The sequence below is a fragment of the Nipponia nippon genome, unplaced genomic scaffold, assembly GCF_047370975.1.
Source record: "Nipponia nippon isolate SJK-2023a ecotype South Korea unplaced genomic scaffold, ASM4737097v1 scaffold_38, whole genome shotgun sequence".
Lineage (NCBI taxonomy): Eukaryota > Metazoa > Chordata > Aves > Pelecaniformes > Threskiornithidae > Nipponia > Nipponia nippon.
The window spans coordinates 2,617,563-2,639,470 of record NW_028262356.1 but is presented as its reverse complement, the minus strand read 5'-3'; the positions used below and the strand labels follow the sequence as shown (position 1 = coordinate 2,639,470).

The 21,908-nt window shown below is 73.6% G+C and overlaps 4 protein-coding genes across 5 annotated transcripts; 3 read left to right on the top strand and 1 right to left on the bottom strand.

The window, feature by feature from the left end:
- The first annotated feature begins 3 nt into the window (after positions 1–3).
- Positions 4–3,815, top strand: DBP (D-box binding PAR bZIP transcription factor). The gene is made up of 4 exons (XM_087773216.1): positions 4–73; positions 883–1,046; positions 2,004–2,191; positions 2,944–3,815. The coding sequence occupies exons 2-4, from the start codon at positions 884–886 to the stop codon at positions 3,157–3,159; spliced, it is 567 nt and encodes a 188-aa protein (XP_087629342.1). The 5' UTR covers positions 4–73; position 883; the 3' UTR covers positions 3,160–3,815.
- Positions 3,816–4,851: 1,036 nt separating this feature from the next.
- SPHK2 (sphingosine kinase 2) lies at positions 4,852–11,600 on the bottom strand. Of its 2 annotated transcripts, none has more exons than XM_087773167.1 (6): positions 11,413–11,600; positions 9,857–10,279; positions 8,657–8,800; positions 7,499–7,593; positions 7,286–7,401; positions 4,852–6,746 (listed from the first exon to the last, which is right to left on the bottom strand). In XM_087773167.1, the coding sequence occupies exons 1-6, from the start codon at positions 11,594–11,596 to the stop codon at positions 5,528–5,530; spliced, it is 2,181 nt and encodes a 726-aa protein (XP_087629293.1). In that variant the 5' UTR covers positions 11,597–11,600; the 3' UTR covers positions 4,852–5,527. The 2 variants fall into 2 exon arrangements, with proteins under 2 accessions (XP_087629293.1, XP_087629295.1); XM_087773169.1 differs by lacking the exon at positions 11,413–11,600 and adding an exon at positions 10,792–10,930.
- Positions 11,481–14,380, top strand: RPL18 (ribosomal protein L18). The gene is made up of 7 exons (XM_087773215.1): positions 11,481–11,607; positions 11,815–11,901; positions 11,989–12,096; positions 13,058–13,156; positions 13,263–13,386; positions 13,468–13,538; positions 14,280–14,380. Exons 1-7 carry the CDS (start codon positions 11,605–11,607, stop codon positions 14,352–14,354), a joined length of 567 nt encoding a protein of 188 aa, XP_087629341.1. The 5' UTR covers positions 11,481–11,604; the 3' UTR covers positions 14,355–14,380.
- A 1,049-nt stretch (positions 14,381–15,429) lies between these two features.
- SULT2B1 (sulfotransferase family 2B member 1) lies at positions 15,430–20,931 on the top strand. The gene is made up of 7 exons (XM_087772962.1): positions 15,430–15,478; positions 15,885–16,042; positions 17,460–17,668; positions 17,752–17,878; positions 18,527–18,621; positions 19,665–19,845; positions 20,690–20,931. Exons 2-7 carry the CDS (start codon positions 15,910–15,912, stop codon positions 20,929–20,931), a joined length of 987 nt encoding a protein of 328 aa, XP_087629088.1. The 5' UTR covers positions 15,430–15,478; positions 15,885–15,909.
- The last annotated feature ends 977 nt before the right edge of the window (positions 20,932–21,908 follow it).

The following is a 21,908-nucleotide window of genomic DNA, read 5'->3' as shown; positions in this document are numbered from 1 at the left end:
GGCCCCGCCCCCCGGGGTGCAGAGCCCCCGCGGGCCGCTCATGCCGAGGGCACGGCCGGGCGGCGGGGCGCAGGTCGGCACCGGCACCGGGGGAACGGGACCGGGGGGGCACCGGGACCCGGGGGGGGAATCGGGACCGGGGGGCACCGGGACCCGGTGGGGGAACCGGGACCGGGGGGGAACCGGGACCGGGGGGGATCGGGACCCGGGGCGGGGACCGGGACCCGGGGGAGAACCCGGACCGGGGGGGAACCGGGACACGGGGGAGAACCGGGACCCGGGGGGAACCGGGACCGGCGGGGAACCCGGACCCGCGGGGGGAACCGGGACCCGGGGGAGAACCGGGACCGGGGGGGGGGCACCGGGATCAAAGAGGGGAACCGGGACGTGGGGGGCACCGGGACCCGGGGGGGACCCGGGACCCACGGGGGGAATAAGGGCCGGGGGGGCATTAGGACCCGGGGACCACCGGGACCGGGGGGGGGGCACTAGGATCCGGCGGGGCACCGGGACCTGGGGCGGGGGGGGGGGAGATGCGGGACCCCCACGCTGGGAGCGGGGCACGAACGTGGATCCGGATCGGGCCCCCCGCTCCCCCCCCCCCGCGTGGGCTCCGTGGGGGTGGGATCCCCGTGTCCTTCCCCCCCCCCCCCCCCGTGGGAGCCGACACGAGGGCGCACGCGGGGGCGGGAGCTCCCACGTGAGCGCCGCACGTGCGCCCCCCCCCGCCCGCACACGCGTGTCCCCGTGTCCCCCACGCGTGTGGCGCCGTCACGTGGCGCCGGTCACGTGGCCCCCGGGGAATTAACGGCGGGGGGGGCGGGGACGGGACGCGGGGACCCCGCGGTCCTTGCGCCCCCCCCCCACGCGTGTCCGTGTCAGGATGGAGGAGGCGGGCGGCTGCCGCGGGGCCTGCGTGGGGGCCCCCCCGTGGGAGCGGCCCGGGGCCGCGGCCGAGCTGGAGTACGTGGACCTGGACGAGTTCCTGCGGGAGCACGGGCTGCCCCCCACCCCCCCGCCGCCCCCCGCCCACGCCAGGCCGCCCGGTGGGTGCGGGGGGGGGGCACGCGCGGGGGGGGGGCGACACGCGGGGGGGGCGTGGGGACCGGGGGGGGTTACACGGGGGGACCCACGCGGGGGGGGGGGACCCACGGAGTGTCCATCTGTGTCGCGATACAGACCCCTCCCATCGCGATTCCCCCCCCACCCCCCAACGCACCCACCCCCATGGCCATGGGGACCCCGGATCGTGACAGGGACCCCCCCTCCGGCAACAGGGACTCCCTATCACGACAGGGACCCCCCATTGCCATAGGGACCCCCTATCGTGACAGGGACCCCCTCATTGAAACAGGGCCCCCCATTGCCATAGGGACCCCCTATCGTGACAGGGGCCCCCCATTGCCATAGGGACCCCGGATTGTGACGGGGAGCCCCCCCCATGGCGATAGGGATCCCCTGTCGTGACAGGGACCCCCCCCCAATGCCCAACCACATCCTAACGGGGACTCCCCCCATGGCAATAGGGACCCCCTATCACGACAGAACCCCCCCATGGCAATAGGGAGCCCCTATCACGACAGAGACACCCCCCCATGGCAATAGGGAGCCCCTATCGTGACAGAGACACCCCCCATGGCAATAGGGACTCCCTATCACGACAGAAACCCCCCCATGGCAATAGGGAGCCCCTCTCACGCCAGAGACACCCCCCCATGGCAATAGGGACTCCCTATCACGACAGGGGACACCCCCCCCCATTGCCATAGGGACACCGAATTGCGACAGGGACCCCCCCCATGGCGATAGGGACGCCCTATCACGACAGAGACCCCTCCCCCATGGTGATAGGGACCCTCTATCGCGACAGCCCCCGCCCATCGCCCCTCCGCAGCGCGGTGGGCCCCCCCCCAGTCCTCTCCCAGCGGCGTCGGGACCCTATCGCCCCTCCCCCAGGCCGGGGGGGGGGCGGTGCCGCCCCCGCTCTGACCCCCCCCCCGCAGCCCCCGGCCCCCCCCGGGGCCCCCCCACCCCCCCGGCGCCCGGGGAGCCGCTGCTGGAGGCCGAGGCGCTGGGGGGGGGCGGGGGGGGCCCCTTCGACCCGCGGCGGCTCCGCTTCTCCCAGGACGAGCTGCGGCCCCAGCCCATCGCCAGGAAGGCCCGGAAGGTCCACGTGCCCGAGGAGCAGAAGGTGGGGGGGCACTGGGGCAACTGGGGGAACTGGGGGGGCCGGGGGGGCCAGCAGCAAGGGGGGACCCGGCTGTTGGGGGGCCCCAGGTACCTGGGGGGTCCCAGCGCCCGGGGAGGGGGATGCGGAGGAGCTGGGGGTCCCAGGGATCCGGCAGGGATCCGGGAGGAGTCGGGGTCGCAGGGATCCGGGGGGGATCCAGGAGTCGGGGGGTCCCAGGGATCCGGTAGGGATCCGGGAGGAGTCGGGGGTCCCAGGGATCCGGGGGGATCTGGGGGGATCAGGGAGTCGGGGGGGTCCCAGGGATCCGGGGGGGATCCAGGAGTCGGGGGGTCGCAGGGATCCGGGGGGGATCTGGGGGGATCAGGGAGTCGGGGGGTCCCAGGGATCCGGGGGGATCTGGGGGGGATCAGGGAGTCGGGGGGGTCGCAGGGATCCGGGGGGATCCAGGAGTTGGGGGGGTCCCAGGGATCCGGGGGGATCTGGGGGGATCAGGGAGTCGGGGGTCCCAGGGATCCGGGGGGATCTGGGGGGATCAGGGAGTCGGGGGTCGCAGGGATCCGGGGGGATCCGCCAGGGATCCGGGAGTCAGGGGGTCCCAGGGATCCGGCATGGATCTGGGGGGTCCCGGGGGGGATCCAGGAGTTGGGGGGGTCCCAGGGATCCAGCATGGATCCGGGAGGGATCCGGGGGGTCCTGGGGATCGGGGGGGGGGGGGGGGGATCCGGGGGATCCCAGCGTCCCGCTCCCCGCAGGATGAGAAGTACTGGAGCCGGCGCAGCAAGAACAACGCGGCGGCCAAGCGCTCGCGGGACGCGCGGCGGCTGAAGGAGAACCAGATCTCGGTGCGAGCGGCCTTCCTGGAGCGGGAGAACGCGGCGCTGCGGCAGGAGGTGGCGGCCGCCCGCCGGGAGCTCGCCCGCTTCCGCGCTCTGCTGGCGCGCTACGAGGCCCGGCACGGCGCCCTGTAGGACCCCGGCACGCCGCGGCACGGTCCGGTGCGGCACGGCGCTCGGTCAGACCGCGGCGTGGCACCACGCGGCCCAGCACGGCGCCCTGCAGGGACTCCGGCCCGGCACAGCGCGGCACGGCTCCCCGTAGGGATCCCCGGCCTGGCGCGGCGCGATCCGGCATCGACCCGGCCCGGCACAGCCCCTGCGGCCAGAGCCGGCTGCCGAGCGGGAGAAGCGGCCGGGAGCCGGGATCCAGACCCAGGGTTCAGGACCAGCCTGGAAATGGGGCTGGGATCCGGCACCGGGATCCGGCCGTGGGATCTGCCACCGGGATCTGGCTCTGGGATCCAGCACCAGGATCCGGCACCGACATCTGGCCATGGGATCCGGCAACAAGACGCGGCACCGGGATCTGGCTCTGGGATCCAGCATCAGGAACCATTGCTGAGATCCGGCACCGAGATCCGGCACCGGGATCTGGCACCAGGATCCAGCCCCGGGATCCAGCCCCAGGATCCGGCCCCCGAATCTGGCCCTGGGATCCAGCACCGGGATCCAGCACCAGGATCCGGCCCCCCAAGGGTCCCCCCCGGACGCCTGGGTGCCCCCACCGTGGGGGTCGCCCCCCACCCCCTCCCCCCCGTAAATATTTATTCCCCGGCCCCAGGGCTGGTTTAAAGCACAACCGGGGGGGGGGGCAGGGGTGCGGGTGCCCCCCTCCCCTCCCCCCACTGCACCCCCAGACCCCCCCCCCCCCCCCACGAGGACCCAGGCGTCCGGGAGCCCCCGCGGGGTCGAACGACCCCGCGGGGGCTCCCGGACGCCTGGGTCCTCTCAGGATTTTGGGGGGGGGGGGGCGCGGGCCCGCCCCCGGACGCCTGACCCCCTCCCCCACCCCTCCCAGTGACCCATTTCCAGTTAAGGCCAGTAGCGGCACTGGGAGGGGAGGGGGGGGAACCCCTGGGTCTGAAGCCAGCACGTCACCCCTCCCCCTCCCCCCAAATACACCCCCCCCCCCGGGGGGACCCAGGCGTCCGGGCCCCCTCCCCCCATCCCCTCCCCCCCCTTGCACTTTGACCACTTTACTGCCCCTCCCCCCCCGCCCCCCCCGCACGTGGGGTTTTGGGGGTCGCGACCCCCCCCCCCCCGGGGTGGGGGAGGGGGCTTTTGTACAGAATAAACCTCTGACCCTGCTGGTGGTTGCAGCCTGGACTGGGAGGACTGGGAGCACTGGGATTGGGAGGGGCACTGGGAGGCCAAACTGGGGGCACTGGGATGGAGGGGTGGGCTCTGGGATTGGGAGGGGGCAGTGGGAGGCCAAAGTGGGGATACTGGGATAGGGGGGGGGCACTGGGAGGCCAAATTTGGGGCACTGGGATGGAGGGTAGGCACTAGGAGGCCAAACTGGGGGCACTGGAATTGGGAGGGGGCACTAGGGTGCCAAACTGGGGATACTGGGATATAGGGGGGCACTGGGAGGCCAAATTGGGGGCACTGGGATGGGGGGGGGGGCAGACACTGGGATGGATGGGGGCACTGGGAGGCCAGACTGGGATCACTGTGAAGCCAAACTGGGGGCACTGGGGGGCCAGACTGGGGGCACTGGGATGGAAGGGGTGGGCACTGGGAGGCCAGACTGGGGGCACTGGGATGGGGGTGCTGAGCCAGGCGCAGGCACGTGCCCCCCCCCCCCCCAAGGACGGAGCTCGCTCCACGCTCGAGCTTTATTGCGGGGGCGGGGGGCAGTGCGACCCCTCCCCCCCCAGGGGACCCAGGCGTCGGGGGTGGGGGTGGGGTGGGGGGTCCCCTCCAGTTCGGGGTCACCCCTCGCTTGGGGGGGGGGGTTACCCGGGTGCCTGGGTCCCCCAGGGCCCCCCAAATTGCTGCCCCCCCCCCAGGGGTCCCTCAACTGCCTGGGGTCTCCCTGGGCCCCCCCAAACCCTTGGGGTGCCCCTGGCTGCCCTGGACCCCCCCCCCGGGTCCCCTGGGGTCCCCCTGACCCCCCTGGGCCCCCCCAAACCCCCGGGTCCCCCCTGGGTCCCTTGGGGTCACCCCAAATCCCTGGGTCCCCCCTGGGTCCCCTGGGGTCCCCCTGACCCCCCCAAACCCCCGGGTCCCCCCTGGGTCCTTTGGGGTCCCCCCAAACCCCTGGGGTCCCCCTGACCCCCCTGGGCCCCCCCAAACCCCCGGGTCCCCCCTGGGTCCTTTGGGGTCCCCCCAAACCCCTGGGGTCCCCCTGACCCTCTTGGTCACCCCCAAATCCCTGGGTCCCTTGGGGTCCCCCCAAACCTCTGGGTCCCCCTGAGCCCCTTGGGTGCCCCCAAACCCCTGGGCCCCTCGGGGCCCCTCGGGGTCCCCCAAGCCCCCGGGCCCCCCCGGGTGCCGCTCAGGGGGCGGCGGGGGTGAGGAGCCGGGCCAGCCCGCGGTGGATCTGCCCCTGGAGGGGTCCGTACTCCACCCGCTCCCCGTCCACCGTCAGCACCCCGCGGGGCGTCAGGGGCTCCAGGCGGAAGGCGCGGGCGGGGACGCGGGCCAGCGGCGGCCCCGCGGTGGCCGCCTCCCCCCCGCCGCCCCGCGCCATGGCCAGCAGCGCCCGCAGCAGGGCCGCCCGCGAGACCCCCGCCCGCACGTAGCAGAGGTGGATGAGGCCGTCGTCCGGCCGGGCCCGGGGGGCCGCCACCAGCTCGGCCCCCAGGTGCGACTGGTAGATGGCCAGGACCAGCACGAAGTCCCCTTCCAGCGTCACCCAGCCGGGGGGCACCGGCTGGCCCAGTGGCACCAGTAAGTCGTCAACTGGGCCGCCGGGAGGGGAGGGAGGGGTTGGGGGGCAGACGTCTTTTTGGGGGGCGGCAGGGCTGGGGGGGTCCCCGGGCCTTGAGGTGACACCGTGGCCCTTGGTGGCCCCATCATTTGGGGTGGCCCCATCATTTGGGGTGGCCCCATGTCCTGGGGTGTCCCCATCTCTCGGGGTGTCCCCATGCACCGTGGTGGCCCCGTGCCCTGGGGTGTCCCCATTTCTCGGGGTGACCCCAGAGCCGGAGTTGTCCCCATCCACCACGGTGGCCCCATCACTCGGGGCGTCCCCAGGGCTGGCGGTGTCCCCCCGCACCGCGATGTCCCCACGTCCTGGGGCGTCCCCCCGCACCGCGGCGTCCCCCCGCACCAGCGCGTCCCCAAGCCCCGGGACGTCCCCCCAGTCCCCGCCGTCCCCCTCGGGGGTACCGGGGCCGCTGGGCGTCCCGGCGCAGAGCCCCAGGTCGGAGAGAGCGCGGGGCAGGGGCGCGGCGGTGGCGGCGGCATCAGCGGCGGCATCGGCGGTGGCACTGCGCGGCACGGCGGGCAGGTAGGAGAGGCGGCCGCGGTAGGTGTGGAGGGCCAGCAGGCGCGCGGCCGTGCCCAGGGCGAAGCGCGCCGGGCCCAGGCGTCGCAGCCGCTCGCTCTCGATGTCCACGTCGGCCACCAGCCCCCAGGCCACGCTCAGGAAGGAGAAGACGCGGGCGCCCGAGGCCGTCGTCACCGACACCAGGTCCAGCGGGGACGGCGTCCCCCGGCACAGCAGCACGGTGCAGTTCTGCAGCAGGGAGAGGCCCAGCGCCGGGGCCAGCCTGCGGGGGACGCGGGGACGGTCACGCGTGGGGATGCGGCACGGGGACACGCTACACGTGGGGACACGGCACGGGGATGGGGACGCAGGGACGGTCACGCGTGGGGATGCGGTACAGGGACATGGCACAGCGATGGCACGGGGACACGGCACGGGGACACGGCACACGTGGGACACGGCACAGACGCGCACAAGGATGCAGCACAGGGACGTGTCACACATGGGGACACGGCACAGGGACACGGCACATGCGGAGACACAGCATGGGGACGCGGCACAGGGATGTGGCACGCAGGGACACGGCACGGGGACACGGCACGGGGATGTGGCACACGCGGACACGGCACACGCAGGGACACGGCACAGGGACACGGCACAGGGACACGTGACGCACAAGGACGCGCCGTGAGGATGCGCCACACGCAGGAACACGCCACGGACGCGCATCGGGCACAGGGACACGGCAGGAGCCCCACGTCCCCTGTCCCCACGTCCCCTCTGTGTCCCCCCCTCCCCGTGTGCCCCCCCGTGTCCCCATACCCGGCGTGGAAGTTGATGGCGGCGGCCAGGGCGTTGCCGGAGCCGCAGGGCAGGATCCCCAGGGGCATCCTCAGCGCCGTGGCCCAGTCCGGCCGGTCCATCAGCCCGTTCACCACCTGCGGGGACGGGGACGCGGCTGGGTGCCCCCCCCGGACCCCCGCGTCCCCCGAGGGGGGGCCCGGACGCCTGGGTCCCCTTTTGGGGGGTCGTTACCTCATAGAGGAGCCCGTCCCCCGAGACGGTGACGATCCCGTCCCACTCATCCAGGCTGATCCCCGTCACCAGCTCCCGCGCGTGGTTTGCCCGTTCTGGGGGGGGGACACAAACGTCAGCCATGGCCCCAGGGACCCCCAACCCCCCCCCGGGACCCCCACAGCCCCCTCTGCTCCCCCAGGGACCCCCAACCCCCCCCAGGACCCCCACAGCCCCCTCTGCTCCCCCAGGGACCCCCAACCCCCCCCAGGACCCCCACAGCCCCCTCTGCTCCCCCAGGGACCCCCAAACCCCCCCGGGACCCCCACAGCCCCCTGTGCTCCCCCACAGCCCCCCAACCCCCGCCCGGGACCCCACAGCCCCCTCTGCTCCCCATGGCCCCACAAACCCCCCCACAGCCCCCCAGGGACCCCCAAACTCTCCCATGGCCCCCAGAGACCCCCCAACCCCCCCAGGGACCCCCAAACCCTCCCCCAGTCCCCTGAGCCCCCCAACCCTCAGCCCTGGTCCCCACCCCCGCCCCCCATATACCCCCCCGCCCCTATAGCTGCTGGCTGCCCCCCAGAGCCCCCTGGGTCCCCCAAAGCCCCCAGCCCAGCTCCCCGGGACCCCCCCGAGCCCCCCATATACCCCCCTCCCCTAGAGCTGCCGCCTGCACCCCCCAGGCCCCCTGCCCCGACCCCCCCAGAGCCCTTTCCCCCCCCCCCGAGTCCCCAGCCCAGGTCCCCAGCCCCCCAGAGAGCCTCCCCCAGCCCCTCTATAGCACCCCCAGCCCCCTATAGCCCTCCTGTAGCCCCCCCGGCCCCTACAGTCCCCCTATAGCTCCCCACAGCCCCACTATAGCCCCCCCGGCCCCCACAGCCCCCCTATAGACCCCCATGGCCCCCCCTGCTCCCCCTATAGCCCCCCTGGCTCCCCCAGCCCCCCTGTAGCCCCCCCAGTCCTCCTATAGCCCCTCTAGAGCCCTCCCCAGACCCCTATAACCCCCTGGCCCCTACAGCCCCCCTATAGCCCCCACAGCCCCCTTATAGCCCCCCCAGCCCCCCATGGCCCCACAGAGCCCCCCTGCTCCCCCAGCCCCCCTATAGCCCCCCCAGTCCCCCTATAGCTCCTCTATAGCCCCCCGGCCCCCCTATAGCCCCCCGGCCCCCCGCCCACCGGTCTGGATGAGGTTGAAGCTGATGTCGGCCTCGGTGATCATGGGCAGGACGTGGGTCTGGCACCAGCTGAGGGCCTGGCCCCGGCCCCCAAAGGGGTTCAGCAGCAGCAGCAGCCGCCGCCGCCGCGGCTCCGGCAGGATTTCTGCGGGATGGAGACCCCCCACGCCTGGGTCCCCACCCCGGAGACCCCCCAGGTCCCTGGATCCCCACCGGGAGACCCCCCCCATCCTGGAGACCCCCCCAAGTCCCTGGGTCCTCACCCCGGAGACCCCCCAAATCCCTGGGGCCCCACCCCAGAGACCCCCCTATCCCAGAGACCCTCCCCAAATCCCTGAGTCTTCACCCCAGAGACCCCCCAGATCCCTGGGGCCCCACCCCAGCCCCCCCCCAGGGGACCCAGGCGTCGGGGTGCTCCCCACCCCCCGTACCCCGAGGGGACCCAGGCGTCGGGGTGGCGCCCGCCCCGCACCCGCAGGCCCCACTTTCGGGCCGGACTCGTTCCACCTGCTGGGACCGGCCCCGGCGGGGGCAGGGGGGTCCCCTCCCCACCCCTGGGGGGGCCCCAAATTCCCACGTCCCCTCCCCAGTTCCCGGAGCTCCTCCAATTCCCGGGTCCCCTCCCCATTCCTAGGGGTCCCTTCCCCGCTCCTGGGGGGTCCCCAAATTCCCGGGTCCCCTCCTCGATTCCTGGGGGTCCCCAAATTCCCAGGTCCCCTCCTCGATTCCTGGGGGGTCCCCAAATTCCCAGGTCCCCTCCTTGATTCCTGGGGGTCCCCAAATTCCTGGGTCCCCTCCCCGATTCCTGGGGGGTCCCCAAATTCCCAGGTCCCCTCCCCGATTCCTGGGGGGTCCCCAAATTCCCAGGTCCCCTCCTTGATTCCTGGGGGTCCCCAAATTCCCAGGTCCCCTCCCCGATTCCTGGGGGGTCCCCAAATTCCCAGGTCCCCTCCTTGATTCCTGGGGGTCCCCAAATTCCCAGGTCCCCTCCCCGATTCCTGGGGGGTCCCCAAATTCCCAGGTCCCCTGCTCAATTCCTGGGGGGTCCCCCAATACCTGGGTCCCCTCCCCGATTCCTGGGGGGTCCCTGAGCTCCCAGGTCCCCCCCCCCATTCCCACGGGGCCCGAACGCCCGGCTCCCCCCTCCCCCCAACAGACGGGATCCCCCCAAAGTCCCGCACCCCCCCGAGCCCCCCCTTACCGGCCTGGGGGGGCAGGGGCAGCCCCCGGACGAGGCAGCGGATGGCACGGGCCCAGCGCTCGGCCGTCGCCCGGTTCCCTTCGTAGTGGGGGGCCGCGTCCGCCCGGAAAGTGGGGGCTCGGCGGCGGCGGCGGGGCCCCCCCGGGACCCCCCGGCAGCGGGGGGGGTAGGCGTAGACGGCGAAGAAGGCGGCGGCGGGGAGGGAGGGGGCGCGCAGCGTGTGGCAGCCCACCACGTCGGCCAGGCGCAGCGGCGGCGGCGGCGGGGGCCCCCCCGGGGGCCCCCCCAGGATCTGCAGCTCCGTCCGGGTCAGGCGGAGGTGGAAGCGGGGTCCCCCCCCCGCACCTGGGGGACCCCCAAAATCCCCCTCCAGTAACGGCTCCTCGGTCATCGGGGCGGGGGGGGGGGCGGCTCGGCCAGGGCCTGGGGGGGGGGGAACGGGGGTTGGGAACGGGGGGGGGGGGGCGACACCCGGTGCCCCCCCCCACCCGTGTGTCGTCGTCCCCCCGGCCCCTCCATCCCCCGGTGCCCCCCCCCACCTGCGCAAGGTGCCCGTCCCGTTCTCCTCGCCCGACACCCATGGGGGTGGGACGGGCCGGGGCGGGACGGGGGGGGCCGGGGCGGGACCGGAGGCGGCGGAGCTGCGGGGGGGGGCGAGCCCCACGGGCTGGGAGTGCCCCCCCCGGGGCCGTTAATGCCCCAGGGCCGGTATTACCCCGCCAGGGCGGACATTACCCCGCCAGGGCGGACATTACCCCCCCCCAGGGCCGGTACCCCCCCGAGGCCCGTTCGCCCCCCCAAGGGCCGGCTGCCCCCCCCGGGCCGGTACTGCCCTCTCCAGGCCGGTATTGCCCCCCCCGGCCGGTACTGCCCCCCGGGGCCGTTTTTACCCCCCCCCCCCCCGGAACGTTATAACCGCCCCCCGGTGCTCCCACCCTGTCATGGGCCCCCCGTATCGGGGAGGGCCCCGGGGCGGCCCCCCCGGGCCCGCGCCCCCCCCCCGGGCGCCGCTGCCGGTGTCGCCCTCTCTCCCCTCCGGCCGCTTTGCCCTCCGCCCCCGGAAGCGTTCCCCGCCTCCCACCCCGCCCCACCAATCGCACGGCGCCGAGCCCCCCGCCGACAGCCAATGGAAAGCGTCGCCGCGTTCGCCCCGCCCCGTCGCCCCCCCCACCCCCCCGCATGTTGGTTGAGGGCGGCGCCGCCGTGGGAAGCAACGGGCGGTGACGTCGGGGCGGCGCCATCTTTCTTGAGGGCGCTCCGGGATAGGCGGGGGCACGGCCGCCATCTGGGGGGCGCGGAGGGCGGGGCCGCCGCTTCAGCCAATAGGAGCGGCGGAGCCATGACAACGGTCGCCTGGGGGCGAGGCCGCCGCGGCCATCTTGGCTGAGGGCAAGGCCCGGTTTTCCAAGAAAAGCCCCGGGGCGGCGGGGCCGGCGGGGCCGCGGTGCACGCCAGAACAGCGGCGGGGTCCCGCCGCTATCCCTCCCGCTGTCTGCCCGCCATTACGACCCAATTAACAACGCTAATTAAACGCAAAACTCCACCGTAGCGCTGACCCTCTGTCCGCCAATCAGCCTCTGCGCTCACCGCCGCCTTCCCATTGGACGCCGCAGTCCTCCCGCACCACCGAGCGGCGCCGCGCAGAGCGGCCCCGCGCACCCACTTCCGGCCGCCGGGCGGAAGTGGTGGCCGCTCTCCCATAACCCCCCGCGCGGGGCGCGCTCTTTCCTCTGCCTCCATCCGCCGCCATGGTGGGTTCGCGCTTGGGGGGGGGGGACGCGCATCCGCCGCCATCCGCCACCGGGGGGGGACCGGGCCGGTGCCGCCGCTGCTCGGCGAGGCTGGAGGGAGCCTGGGGGCCGCGGCGGCGGCGGCGGCGGGGTGCCGAGGCGGGGTCGGTGCCCGATGGCGCCCGCCGAGGCGTAGCGGCGGCCTGACCCTCCCCGTTCCCCCCTCAGGGTATCGATATCCGCCATAACCGGGACCGGAAAGTCCGGCGCCGCGAGCCCAAGAGCCAGGACATCTACCTGCGGCTCCTCGTCAAGGTGGGCCCCGGGGATGGCGGGGGGCGGCCGGGGTAACGGCGCCCTGCTGCCGGTGCTGACCCCCGCTCCCGCCGCTTCCCCCCGCAGCTCTACCGGTTCCTGGCCCGGCGGACGAACTCGGCCTTTAACAAGGTGATCCTGAAGCGGCTCTTCATGAGCCGGACCAACCGCCCGCCGCTCTCCCTCTCCCGCATGGTGAGTGCCCGGGCCTTCGCCCCGCCGCCGGGGACCCCGAAACGACGCTGTTTGCGCTCAAAAGACGAGCTCGGGGACCCCCGGGGGGGGCGCAGCAGCACCCCTGGGTGTCGTTGGGGGGCACGCCGGGTCCCTGCGTGTCGTTGGGGGGCACACCCGCACCCCTGGGTGTCGTTGGGGGGTATGCTGGGTCCCTGGGTGACGTTGGGGGGTACACCTGGTGCCTGGGTGCCCCAGGGGGCTGTTGGGGGGTACAGCCGTGTACACTGGGGGGTACACCAGGACTCCTGGGTGTCGTTGGGGGGTACGCCGGGTCCCTGGGGGCCCCAGGGGGCTGTTGGGGGGTACAGCCGTGTGCATTGGGGGGTACACCAGAAGTCCTGGGTGTCGTTGGGGGGTACACCAGGGTCCCTGGGTGCTCCAGGGGGCTGTTGGGGGGTACACCAGGACTCCTGGGTGTTGTTGCGGGGTACAGCAGGACTCCTGGGTGTGGGTGGGGGGTACACCGGGGTCCCTCGGTACCCCAGGGGGGTGTTGGGTACACCTGGGTGTTCCTGGGGGGCACACCAGGATCCTTGAGTGTTGTTGGCAGGCACACCCGCACCCCTGGCTGCCTCTGTGGGGTACGTGAGGACCCCTGGGTGTCGTTGGGGGGTACACCGGGTCCCTGGTGCTCCAGGGGGGTGTTGGGGGGCACACCCGCACCCCTGGGTGTCGGTGGGGGGTACACTGGCGTCCTTGGCTGCCCCAGAGGGGTGTTGGGGGTACACCCGGCTGTTCCTGGGGAGCCCACCCAGACCCATGGGTGTTCCTGGGGGGTACACCAGCACGCTTGGGCGTCGTTGGCAGACACACTCGCAGCTCTGGGTGTCGGTGGGGGGTACGTGAGGACCTTTGGGTGTCGGTGGGGGGCACACCCGGCCCCCTGCCCCCCCCCCAGCACCCCCTTCCCCCCCCCCAGATCCGGATGATGAAGCGGCCGGGGCGGGAGGACAAGACGGCCGTGGTGGTGGGCACCGTCACCGACGACATCCGCATCCAGGACGTCCCCAAGCTCAAGGTCGGGGGGGTTGGGGGGTCGGGGGGGGGGTCCCAGGATGGGGGGGGGGGGGGCTGGTGCTCACCCCACCCGTGGGTGGTTGTTTTTTTTGTTGTTTTTCCCCCAGCTCTGCGCCCTGCGGGTGACGCGGGGGGCGCGCACCCGCATCCTGCGGGCGGGGGGCACCATCCTGACCTTCGACCAGCTGGCCATGGCCTCCCCCAAGGGCAAGGGCACCGTCCTGCTCTCTGGTGAGTGCCCCCCACCCCCGGGGACCCCCCGGGACCCCCCCACCCTGGGGTGACCCCCTCTCTGTCTGCGTCCCCCCCCAGGACCCCGCAAGGCTCGGGAGGTTTATCGGCACTTTGGGAAGGCGCCCGGGACCCCCCACAGCCACACCAAGTGAGGGGGGGGCGAGATCTGGATGTTGGGGGGGCCCTTTTGGGGGGGGGGAGTGGGGTCTGGATGTTGCGGCCCTTTTGGGGGGGGTCTGGATGTTGGGGGGCCCTTTTGGGGGGGGGAGTGGGGTCTGGATGTTGGGGCCCTTTTGGGGGGTCTGGATGTTGGGGGGGCCCTTTTGGGGGGGGGAGTGGGGTCTGGATGTTGCGGCCCTTTTGGGGGGGTCTGGATGTTGGGGGGCCCTTTTGGGGGGGGGGAGTGGGGTCTGGATGTTGCGGCCCTTTTGGGGGGGTCTGGATGTTGGGGGGGCCCTTTTGGGGGGGGAGTGGGGTCTGGATGCTGCGGGGGGCTCTTTTGGGGGAGAAGTTGGGGTCTGCTCTTGGGGAGGGTCTGGATGTTGGGGTCCCTTTTTGGGGGGGTCTGGATGCTGGGGGGACTTTTTTGAGGAGGGGGAGCGGGGTCTGGATGTTGGGGTCCCTCTGGGGGTTCTGGATGCTGGGGGGCTCTTTTTGGGGGGCTTGGATGTCGGGGTGCCCTTGGTGGGGAGGGGGGTCAGACATGGGGGGGGGGCAAAGGTCTGGGTCCTTTTTGGGTGCTGGGGGGTGCGCCAAGGTGTGGGGTGGTCGGGGGAGGTTTTGGGGGGGCTCTTTCGGTTTTTCCTGGGGAAAGGGGGGGTGTTGGGGTCCTTGGGAGGCGAGGGGGGGTCCCTGGGCCCCCCCTGACCCCCCCGTGCCCCCCCCCCCGGCCCTACGTGCGCTCCAAGGGGCGGAAGTTCGAGCGGGCGCGCGGGCGCCGGGCCAGCCGGGGCTACAAGAACTGAGACCCCAATAAACCGCCGGGACCCCCCCCCGGGTCACTGCCTCTCATTGGGGACCCCCCACCCCACCCCCCCCGGGTCGCTGCCTCTCATTGGGGACCCCCCACCCCCCCCCGGGTCACTGCCTCTCATTGGGGACCCCCCACCCCCCCCCCAGGTCACTGCCTCTCATTGGGGACCCCCCCCCGGGTCGCTGCCTCTCATTGGGGACCCCCCGGGTCCTGCCTGCCCTTGGGAACCCCCCAGGACCCCCCCGTGTCCTGCCCATCTTTGGGGACCCCCACCTGGGTCCTCTCCATCCTTGGGGACCCCCCTGGGACCCCCCCGCGTCACTGCCTGCCCTTGGGGACCCTCCCCCGGCCCCCCTTGGTCCTACCTGTCCTTGGGGGGGGCCCCCCCAGGTCACTGCCTCTCCTTGGGGACCCCCCCCCGGGTCCTGCCTGCCCTTGGGGACCCCTCTGGGACCCCCCCGGGTCCCTGCCTCTCCTTGGGGATGCCCCCATGTCGCTGCCTGCACTTGGGGCCCCCCCCCCCGGACCCCCCCCCCCTGTCCTGCCTGTACTGGGGGGGGGGGACCCCCCGCCCGGGTCCTGCCTGTGTTTGGGGACCCCCCCCATCACTGCCTGCCCTTGGGGACCCCCCCCCGGACCCCCCCCCCCACGTCCCGCCTGTGTTTGGGGACCCCCCCATCACTGCCTGCCCTTGGGGACCCCCCAGCCCCCCCCCCACGTCCTGCCTGTGTTTGGGGACCCCCCGGGAACCCCTGTGTCCTCCTCATCCGTGGGGGACCCCCCCATCACTGCCTGCCCTTGGGGACCCCCCCCACGTCCTGCCTGTGTTTGGGGACCCCCGGGTCCCGCCCCCCGTGGGGACCCCCCCATTTCCAGCACGCACACACACACACACACACACCCCCCCCCCATTCACCCCCTTTTAACCGCGGGTGTCCCCGGGCCCCCACGCGTGTCCGTGCCCGCGGGGCGGGGGGAACCGGGCGGGGGGGGGTTGCGCAAGGGCGGGGCGGGGGCGGCGCCGGCGCACGCGGGGGGGGCGGGGGGGGGACACACGGGGACGCGTGGCCCCGCCCACCACGGCTCGCTGCGATCGCGGCGGCTCCGCGCTGCCAGGTACCGGGGGGCTCCGGCCACGGGGGACCGCGACCCCGCGTGGGGGGGGGGGGGGACGACACGACACACACGCGTGGGGGGGGGCCGCAGGACCCAGCCCCCGGCGTGGGGGGGCCGTGGAGGAGCGACACACACACACACCCCCCCTCCCGTGGGGTGGGTGGGGGGCGGCGTGGGTCACCCGTGGGGCGCGGGGCGGCTCCGTGTGCCCCCCACCCACCCCTCCGCGAGACCAGGCGTCCCCCGTGGGTGCGGGTGTGCGTGGTTCCCCCCCCCCCCCCTCCGTTGCCGCGGCACCGCGTGGGGCCCCCGGGACCCGCGTGGGGGGGGAGGGGGGAGGCGGCTCCGGGGCCGCTCCGGTGGCTCCGCTCGCCCCCTCCCTCCGTGATCCCCCCCCCCCCCGCAGGTCGCGGTCCCGCGTGGGTCCCGCCATGTCGCGGGGGTACTTCCAGCACGGCGGCGTCGCCTTCCCGGGGCTCCTCTACTCCCCCCGCGGGCTGGAGGCCGCCCGCCGCTTCCCCGCCCAGGAGGACGACGTCTTCAACGTCACCTACCCCAAATCGGGTAGGGGGGCGCGGGGGGGGGCCGCGGGGGGGGGGGGGGGGGGCCGGGACCCACGAGTGCCCCCCGTAGCGGAGGGGGACCCCAAAGGGACCCCAAAGGGACCCGGGTGATCCCCGGGACCCCCCCAGAAAACTGCTGGGACCCCAGGGACCCCCAGGGGATCTCAGGGACCCCCAAAAGACCTCAGGGACCCCAAAGGGAGCCCAGGGACCCCAAAGGGACCCCAGGGACCCCAAAAAGGACCTCAGGGACCCCCAAAGGGACCCCAGTGGTCTCCAGGACCCCAAAGGGGCCTCGGGGATTCCCCAGTGCCTCCCAGAGGATCCCGGGGACCCCAAAGGGACCCCAGGAACTCCCCAAGAGGCCCCAGGGACCCCCAAAGAACCTTAGAGACCCCATAAGGGACCCCAAAGGGGCCTCAGGGACCCCCCAAGGGACCCCTGGGACCCCGAAGGGACCCTTAAGCAACCTTAGAGACCCCTCAAGAACTTCAGAGACCCCCAAAGGGACCCCAGGGACCCCAAAAAGACCGAAGGGACCCCCAAGGGACCCCAGGGCCCCCCCAAGGGACCTCAGAGACCCCAGGGACCCCCAAAGGGACCCCAGGGACCTCAAAGGGACCTGGGAGACCCCGTGAGGGACCCCAGGGGACCTCAGGGACCCCAAAAGGGCCCTCAGAGACCCCAAGGGACCCCAGAGGCTCCATAAGGGACGCCAGGGCCCCCCAAAGAACCTCACAGACCCCAAGGGACCCCAGGGACCTCACAGGGACCTCGGAGACCCCATAAGGGACCCCAGGGACCCCTCAAGGACCTCAGAGACCCCAAGGGACCCCAGGGCCCCCCAAAGGGACCTCAGAGGCTCCATAAGGGAGCCCAGGGACCCCCAAGGGACCCCTAAGCAACCTCAGAGACCCCCCAAGGGACCCCAGGGACCTCAAAGGGACCTGGGAGACCCCGTAAGGGACCCCAGGGGACCTCAGAGACCCCAAGGGACCCCAGGGACCTCAAAGGGACCTCGGAGACCCCAAGGGACCCCAGGGCCCCCCCAGGGGACCTCAGGGACCCCAAAAGGGACCTCAGAGACCCCAAGGGACCCCAGGGACCTCAAAGGGACCTCGGAGACCCCGTAAGGGACCCCAGGGACCCTGAAAGGGACCTCGGAGACCCCAAGGGACCCCAGGGCCCCCCCAGGGGACCCCAGGGACCCCGAAAGGGACCTCGGAGACCCCAAGGGACCCCAGGGCCCCCCCAGGGGACCCCAGGGACCCCGAAAGGGACCTCGGAGACCCCAAGAGACCCCAGGGCCCCCCCAGGGGACCCCAGGGACCCTGAAAGGGACCTCGGAGACCCCAAGGGACCCCAGGGCCCCCCCAGGGGACCCCAGGGACCCACTCCCGCGCCCCCCCCCCCCCCAGGCACGGTGTGGATGCTGGAGATCCTGAGCCTGATCCGCAGCGACGGGGACCCGCACTGGTGCCGCTCGGTGCCCAACTGGGACCGGGGTCCCTGGCTGGAGACAGCGCTGGGGCTGCGGCGGGCGCGGGGGAACCCCCGGCCCCGGCTCATCAGCTCCCACCTCCCCGTCCAGCTCTTCCCCAAGGCCGCCTTCGCCGCCAAGGCCAAGGTCAGGGTCGGGGTCGGGGGGGGGGGGTGGGGGGTCCGGGGGCGTCCCCCACGCGCGGGACCCGCGTTTGTGCCCCCCCCCAGGTCATCTACACGGTGCGGAACCCCAAGGACGTCCTGGTGTCCCTCTACCACTTCTCCCGGATTTTCCGGCCCTACAAAGACCCCGGGCGCCTGGAGCAGTTCCTGGAGAAGTTCCTGGAGGGAGACGGTGCGGGGGGTCCGGGGGGGGGCTGGGGGGTCCGGGGGGGGCTGCTGGGGGGGGCTGGGGGGGAAGGGGGGCTATGGGGTGCCTGGGGGGCTGTAGGGGCTGTGGGGGCTACTATGGGGGGGCTATGGGGGTTGATGGGGGGCACAGTGGGGGGGCTATGGGGTGTCAATGGGGGGCTGGCGCGGGGCGCTATGGGGGGCTGCAGGGGCTGCTGGGGGGGTATGGGGGGCTGTGGGGGTTGATAGGGGCAGAAAGGGGGGGCTATGGGGTGTCAATGGGGGGGCTGCTGTGGGGCGCTGGGGGGGCTATGGGGTGCCTGGGGGGCTGTAGGGGCTGCTGGGGGGGCTATGGGGTGCCTGGGGGGCTGTAGGGGCTGCTGGGGGGCTGTGGGGGGCTGTGGGGGGCTGGGGGGTGTAAGGAGGGGGGCTGTGGGTGTTGATGGGGGGGGCGATGGGGGGGCTGCTATGGGGGGCTGCTATGGGGGGCGATGGGGTGTTGATGGGGCTGGGGCGCTGCCATGGGGGGCACGGGGGGCCGCGGGGTGTCGGTGGTTTGGGGGGGGGCACAGGGGGTTCCCGAGGGGCGGGGTTTGGGGCGGGGCCGTGGGTCCCGTGTCCCCCCCGCCCCGGTCCCAGCCCCCCCCCCCAGTGCCCTTCGGGTCCTGGTTCGAGCACGTCCGGGGGTGGCTGCAGCTGCGCGGCCGCGAGAACTTCTTCTGCATCAGCTACGAGGAGCTGCAGCAGGTCCGGCCCCGTGTCCCCCGTCCCCACGTCTGTCCCCGTGTGTCCCCGTGTCCCCCTCTGTCCCCCCCGTCCCCCCTGTCCCCCCGTGTGGCCCCCCGTGTATCCCCCCGTGTGTCCCCCTGTCCCCCCGTGTCCCCCTGTGTCCCCCCCGTCCACCCCTGTCCCCCCGTGTGTCCCCCCGTGTATCCCCCCGTGTGTCCCCCTGTCCCCCTCTGTCCCCCCATGTGTCTCCCCGTGTGTCCCCCTGTGTCCCTGTGTCCCCCCATGTCCCCCCCGTCCCCCCTGTTCCCCCGTGTGGCCCCCCGTGTCTCCCCCCGTGTGTCCCCGTCCCCCCGTGTCCCCCTGTGTCCCCCCCATCCCCCCCGTCCCCACGTGTGTGTCCCCGTGTGTCTCCCCATGTGTCCCCCTGTCCCCATGTGTCCCCCCCGTCCCCCTGTCCCCCCGTGTCCCCCCGTGTCCCCCTGTCCCCACATGTGTCCCCCCGTGTCCTCCTGTGTCCCCCTGTGTCCCCCCCGTCCCCACGTGTGTGTCCCCCCCATGTCCCCCCTGTGTCCCCCCCCAGGACCTGCGTGGCAGCGTGGAGCATCTCTGTGCCCCACACCCTGTCTGTCCTCCGTGTCCCCGGTGTCCCTGGTGTCCCCCACCATGTCCCCAGTGTCCCCCTGTGTACCTGACGTCCCACGGTGTCCCCACGTCCCCCCGTGTCCCCCCAGGACCTGCGTGGCAGCGTGGAGCATCCCTGTGCCCCACACCCTGCGTGTGCCCCCGTGTCCCCTGGTGTCCCCGTGTCCCCCCCATGTCCCCGATGTCCCCGTGTCCTCCCCGTGTCCCCTGGTGTCCCCGTGTCCCCCCATGTCCCCCGATGTCCCTGTGTGTCCCCCATGTCCCCCGATGTCCCCATGTCCCCCCGTGTCCCCCCAGGACCTGCGTGGCAGCGTGGAGCATCCCTGTGCCCCGCACCCTGCGTGTGCCCCCATGTCCCCGTGTCCCCTGGTGTCCCCGTGTCCCCCCCATGTCCCCGTGTCCCCCCCATGTCCCCCCAGGACCTGCGTGGCAGCGTGGAGCGCCTCTGCGCCTTCCTGGGGCGGGAGCTGAGCGCGGAGGCGCTGGACGCGGTGGTGGCCAATGCCTCCTTCGCCGCCATGAGCCGCAACCGCATGAGCAACTTCAGCCTCTCCCCCCCCTTCATCCTCGACCTGCGCCGCGGCCCCTTCCTGCGCAAGGGTGGGGACGGGGACATGGGGACACGGGGACAGGGACGGGGACGTGGGGATGGGGACGGGGATGGGGATGGGGACGTGGGGACGGGGATGGGGACATGGGGACGGGGACGTGGGGACAGGGATGGGGATGTGGGGATGGGGACGGGGACATGGGGATGGGGACGTGGGGACGGGGACACAGGGATGGGGACAAGGGGATGAGGACAAGGGGACGAGGACAAGGGGACAGGGATGGGGACGTGGGGATAGGGACAGGGACACGGGGATGGGGACACAGGGACGGGGACGGGGGACAGGGATGGGGATGGGGACATGGGGACAGGGACAGGGACATGGGGATGGGGACAAGGGGACGGGGACGGGGATGGAGAAGCGGCGATGGCAATGGGGACGTGGGGATGGCGGGATGGGGGGGGGGGATGGGGGGGGCCGGGCATCAGGGACATGGGGAACAGGAATGGGGGCGCTGGGAACAGAGTGGGGGGGGGTCCCGGGGGGGGGGGTGGGGGGTCCCTGGGGGCTATGGGGGGTCCCGGGGGGGTGGGGGTCCCTGGGGGCAATGGGGGGTCCCTAGGGGGAGTGGGGGGTCCCTGGGGGCTATGGGGGGTCCCTAGGGGCAATGGGGGGTCCCTGGGGGCTATGGGGGGTACCTGGGGGGAGTGGGGGGTCCCTGGGGGCAATGGGGGGTCCCTGGGGGCTATGGGGGGTCCCGGGGGGGTCGGGGGTCCCTGGGGGCAATGGGGGGGTCCCTGGGGGCTGTGGGGGGTCCCGGGGGGTGGGGGGTCCCTGGGGGCTATGGGGGGTCCCGGGGGGGGTGGGGGGGTCAGCGCCCCCTCTGCCCCCAGGGATCTCCGGGGACTGGAAGAACCACCTGACGCCGGAGCAGAGCGCCCGCTTCGACCGGGTCTACCAGGAGCGCATGGCGGGGCTGGGGGTCGCCTTCCCCTGGGACCCCCCCCTCAGCCCCCTGCCCGGGCCCCCCGGGCCCCCCCGAGGAGGAGACCCCCCAGGTCCCCCCAGGACCCCCCCCAGGAGCCCCCCCTCCCGACCCCCCCCCCGACCTCTGAGCGGTGCCGGGGGGTGGTAGCGGCTGGGGGGGGGGGGGGGCCAGGATCGGGCCCCCGGGGGGGGGGGCATCACGTCGGTGTCTCAATAAAGCTGCTCTGCTGGGGGTCCCGGGGGCCGCCCCCCCCCCCCCCCCATCACGGGGGGGGTTTGTTCCACCGGGGTCCAGTCATCTCTGTCCCCCCTCCCCCATCCCGGGCCCTGCCTGCAGCCCTGCCTGCAGCCCTCCAGCCCTGCCTGCTGCCCTGCCTGCTGCCCTCCAGCCCTGCCTGCTGCCCTGCCTGCTGCCCTGCCTGCAGCCCTGCCTGCTTCCCTCCAGCCCTGCCTGCAGCCCTGCCTGCTGCCCTCCAGCCCTGCCTGCAGCCCTGCCTGCAGCCCCGCCTGCTTCCCTCCATCCCTGCCTGCTTCCCTGCCTGCAGCCCTCCAGCCCTGCCTGCAGCCCTGCCTGCTGCCCTCCAGCCCTGCCTGCTGCCCTGCCTGCTTCCCTGCCTCCATCCCTGCCTGCTTCCCTCCATCCCTGCCTGCAGCCCTGCCTGCAGCCCTCCATCCCTGCCTGCAGCCCTGCCTGCTTCCCTCCATCCCTGCCTCCATCCCTGCCTGCAGCCCTGCCTGCAGCCCTCCATCCCTGCCTCCATCCCTGCCTGCAGCCCTGCCTGCTGCCCTCCAGCCCTGCCTGCTTCCCTGCCTCCATCCCTGCCTGCTTCCCTCCAGCCCTGCCTGCTGCCCTGCCTGCAGCCCTGCCTGCTGCCCTCCAGCCCTGCCTGCTGCCCTGCCTGCAGCCCTCCAGCCCTGCCTGCTTCCCTGCCTGCTGCCCTGCCTGCAGCCCTGCCTGCAGCCCTGCCTGCAGCCCTCCATCCCTGCCTGCTTCCCTCCATCCCTGCCTGCAGCCCTGCCTGCTTCCCTCCATCCCTGCCTGCAGCCCTGCCTGCAGCCCTCCATCCCTGCCTGCTGCCCTGCCTGCAGCCCTCCAGCCCTGCCTGCTGCCCTGCCTGCTTCCCT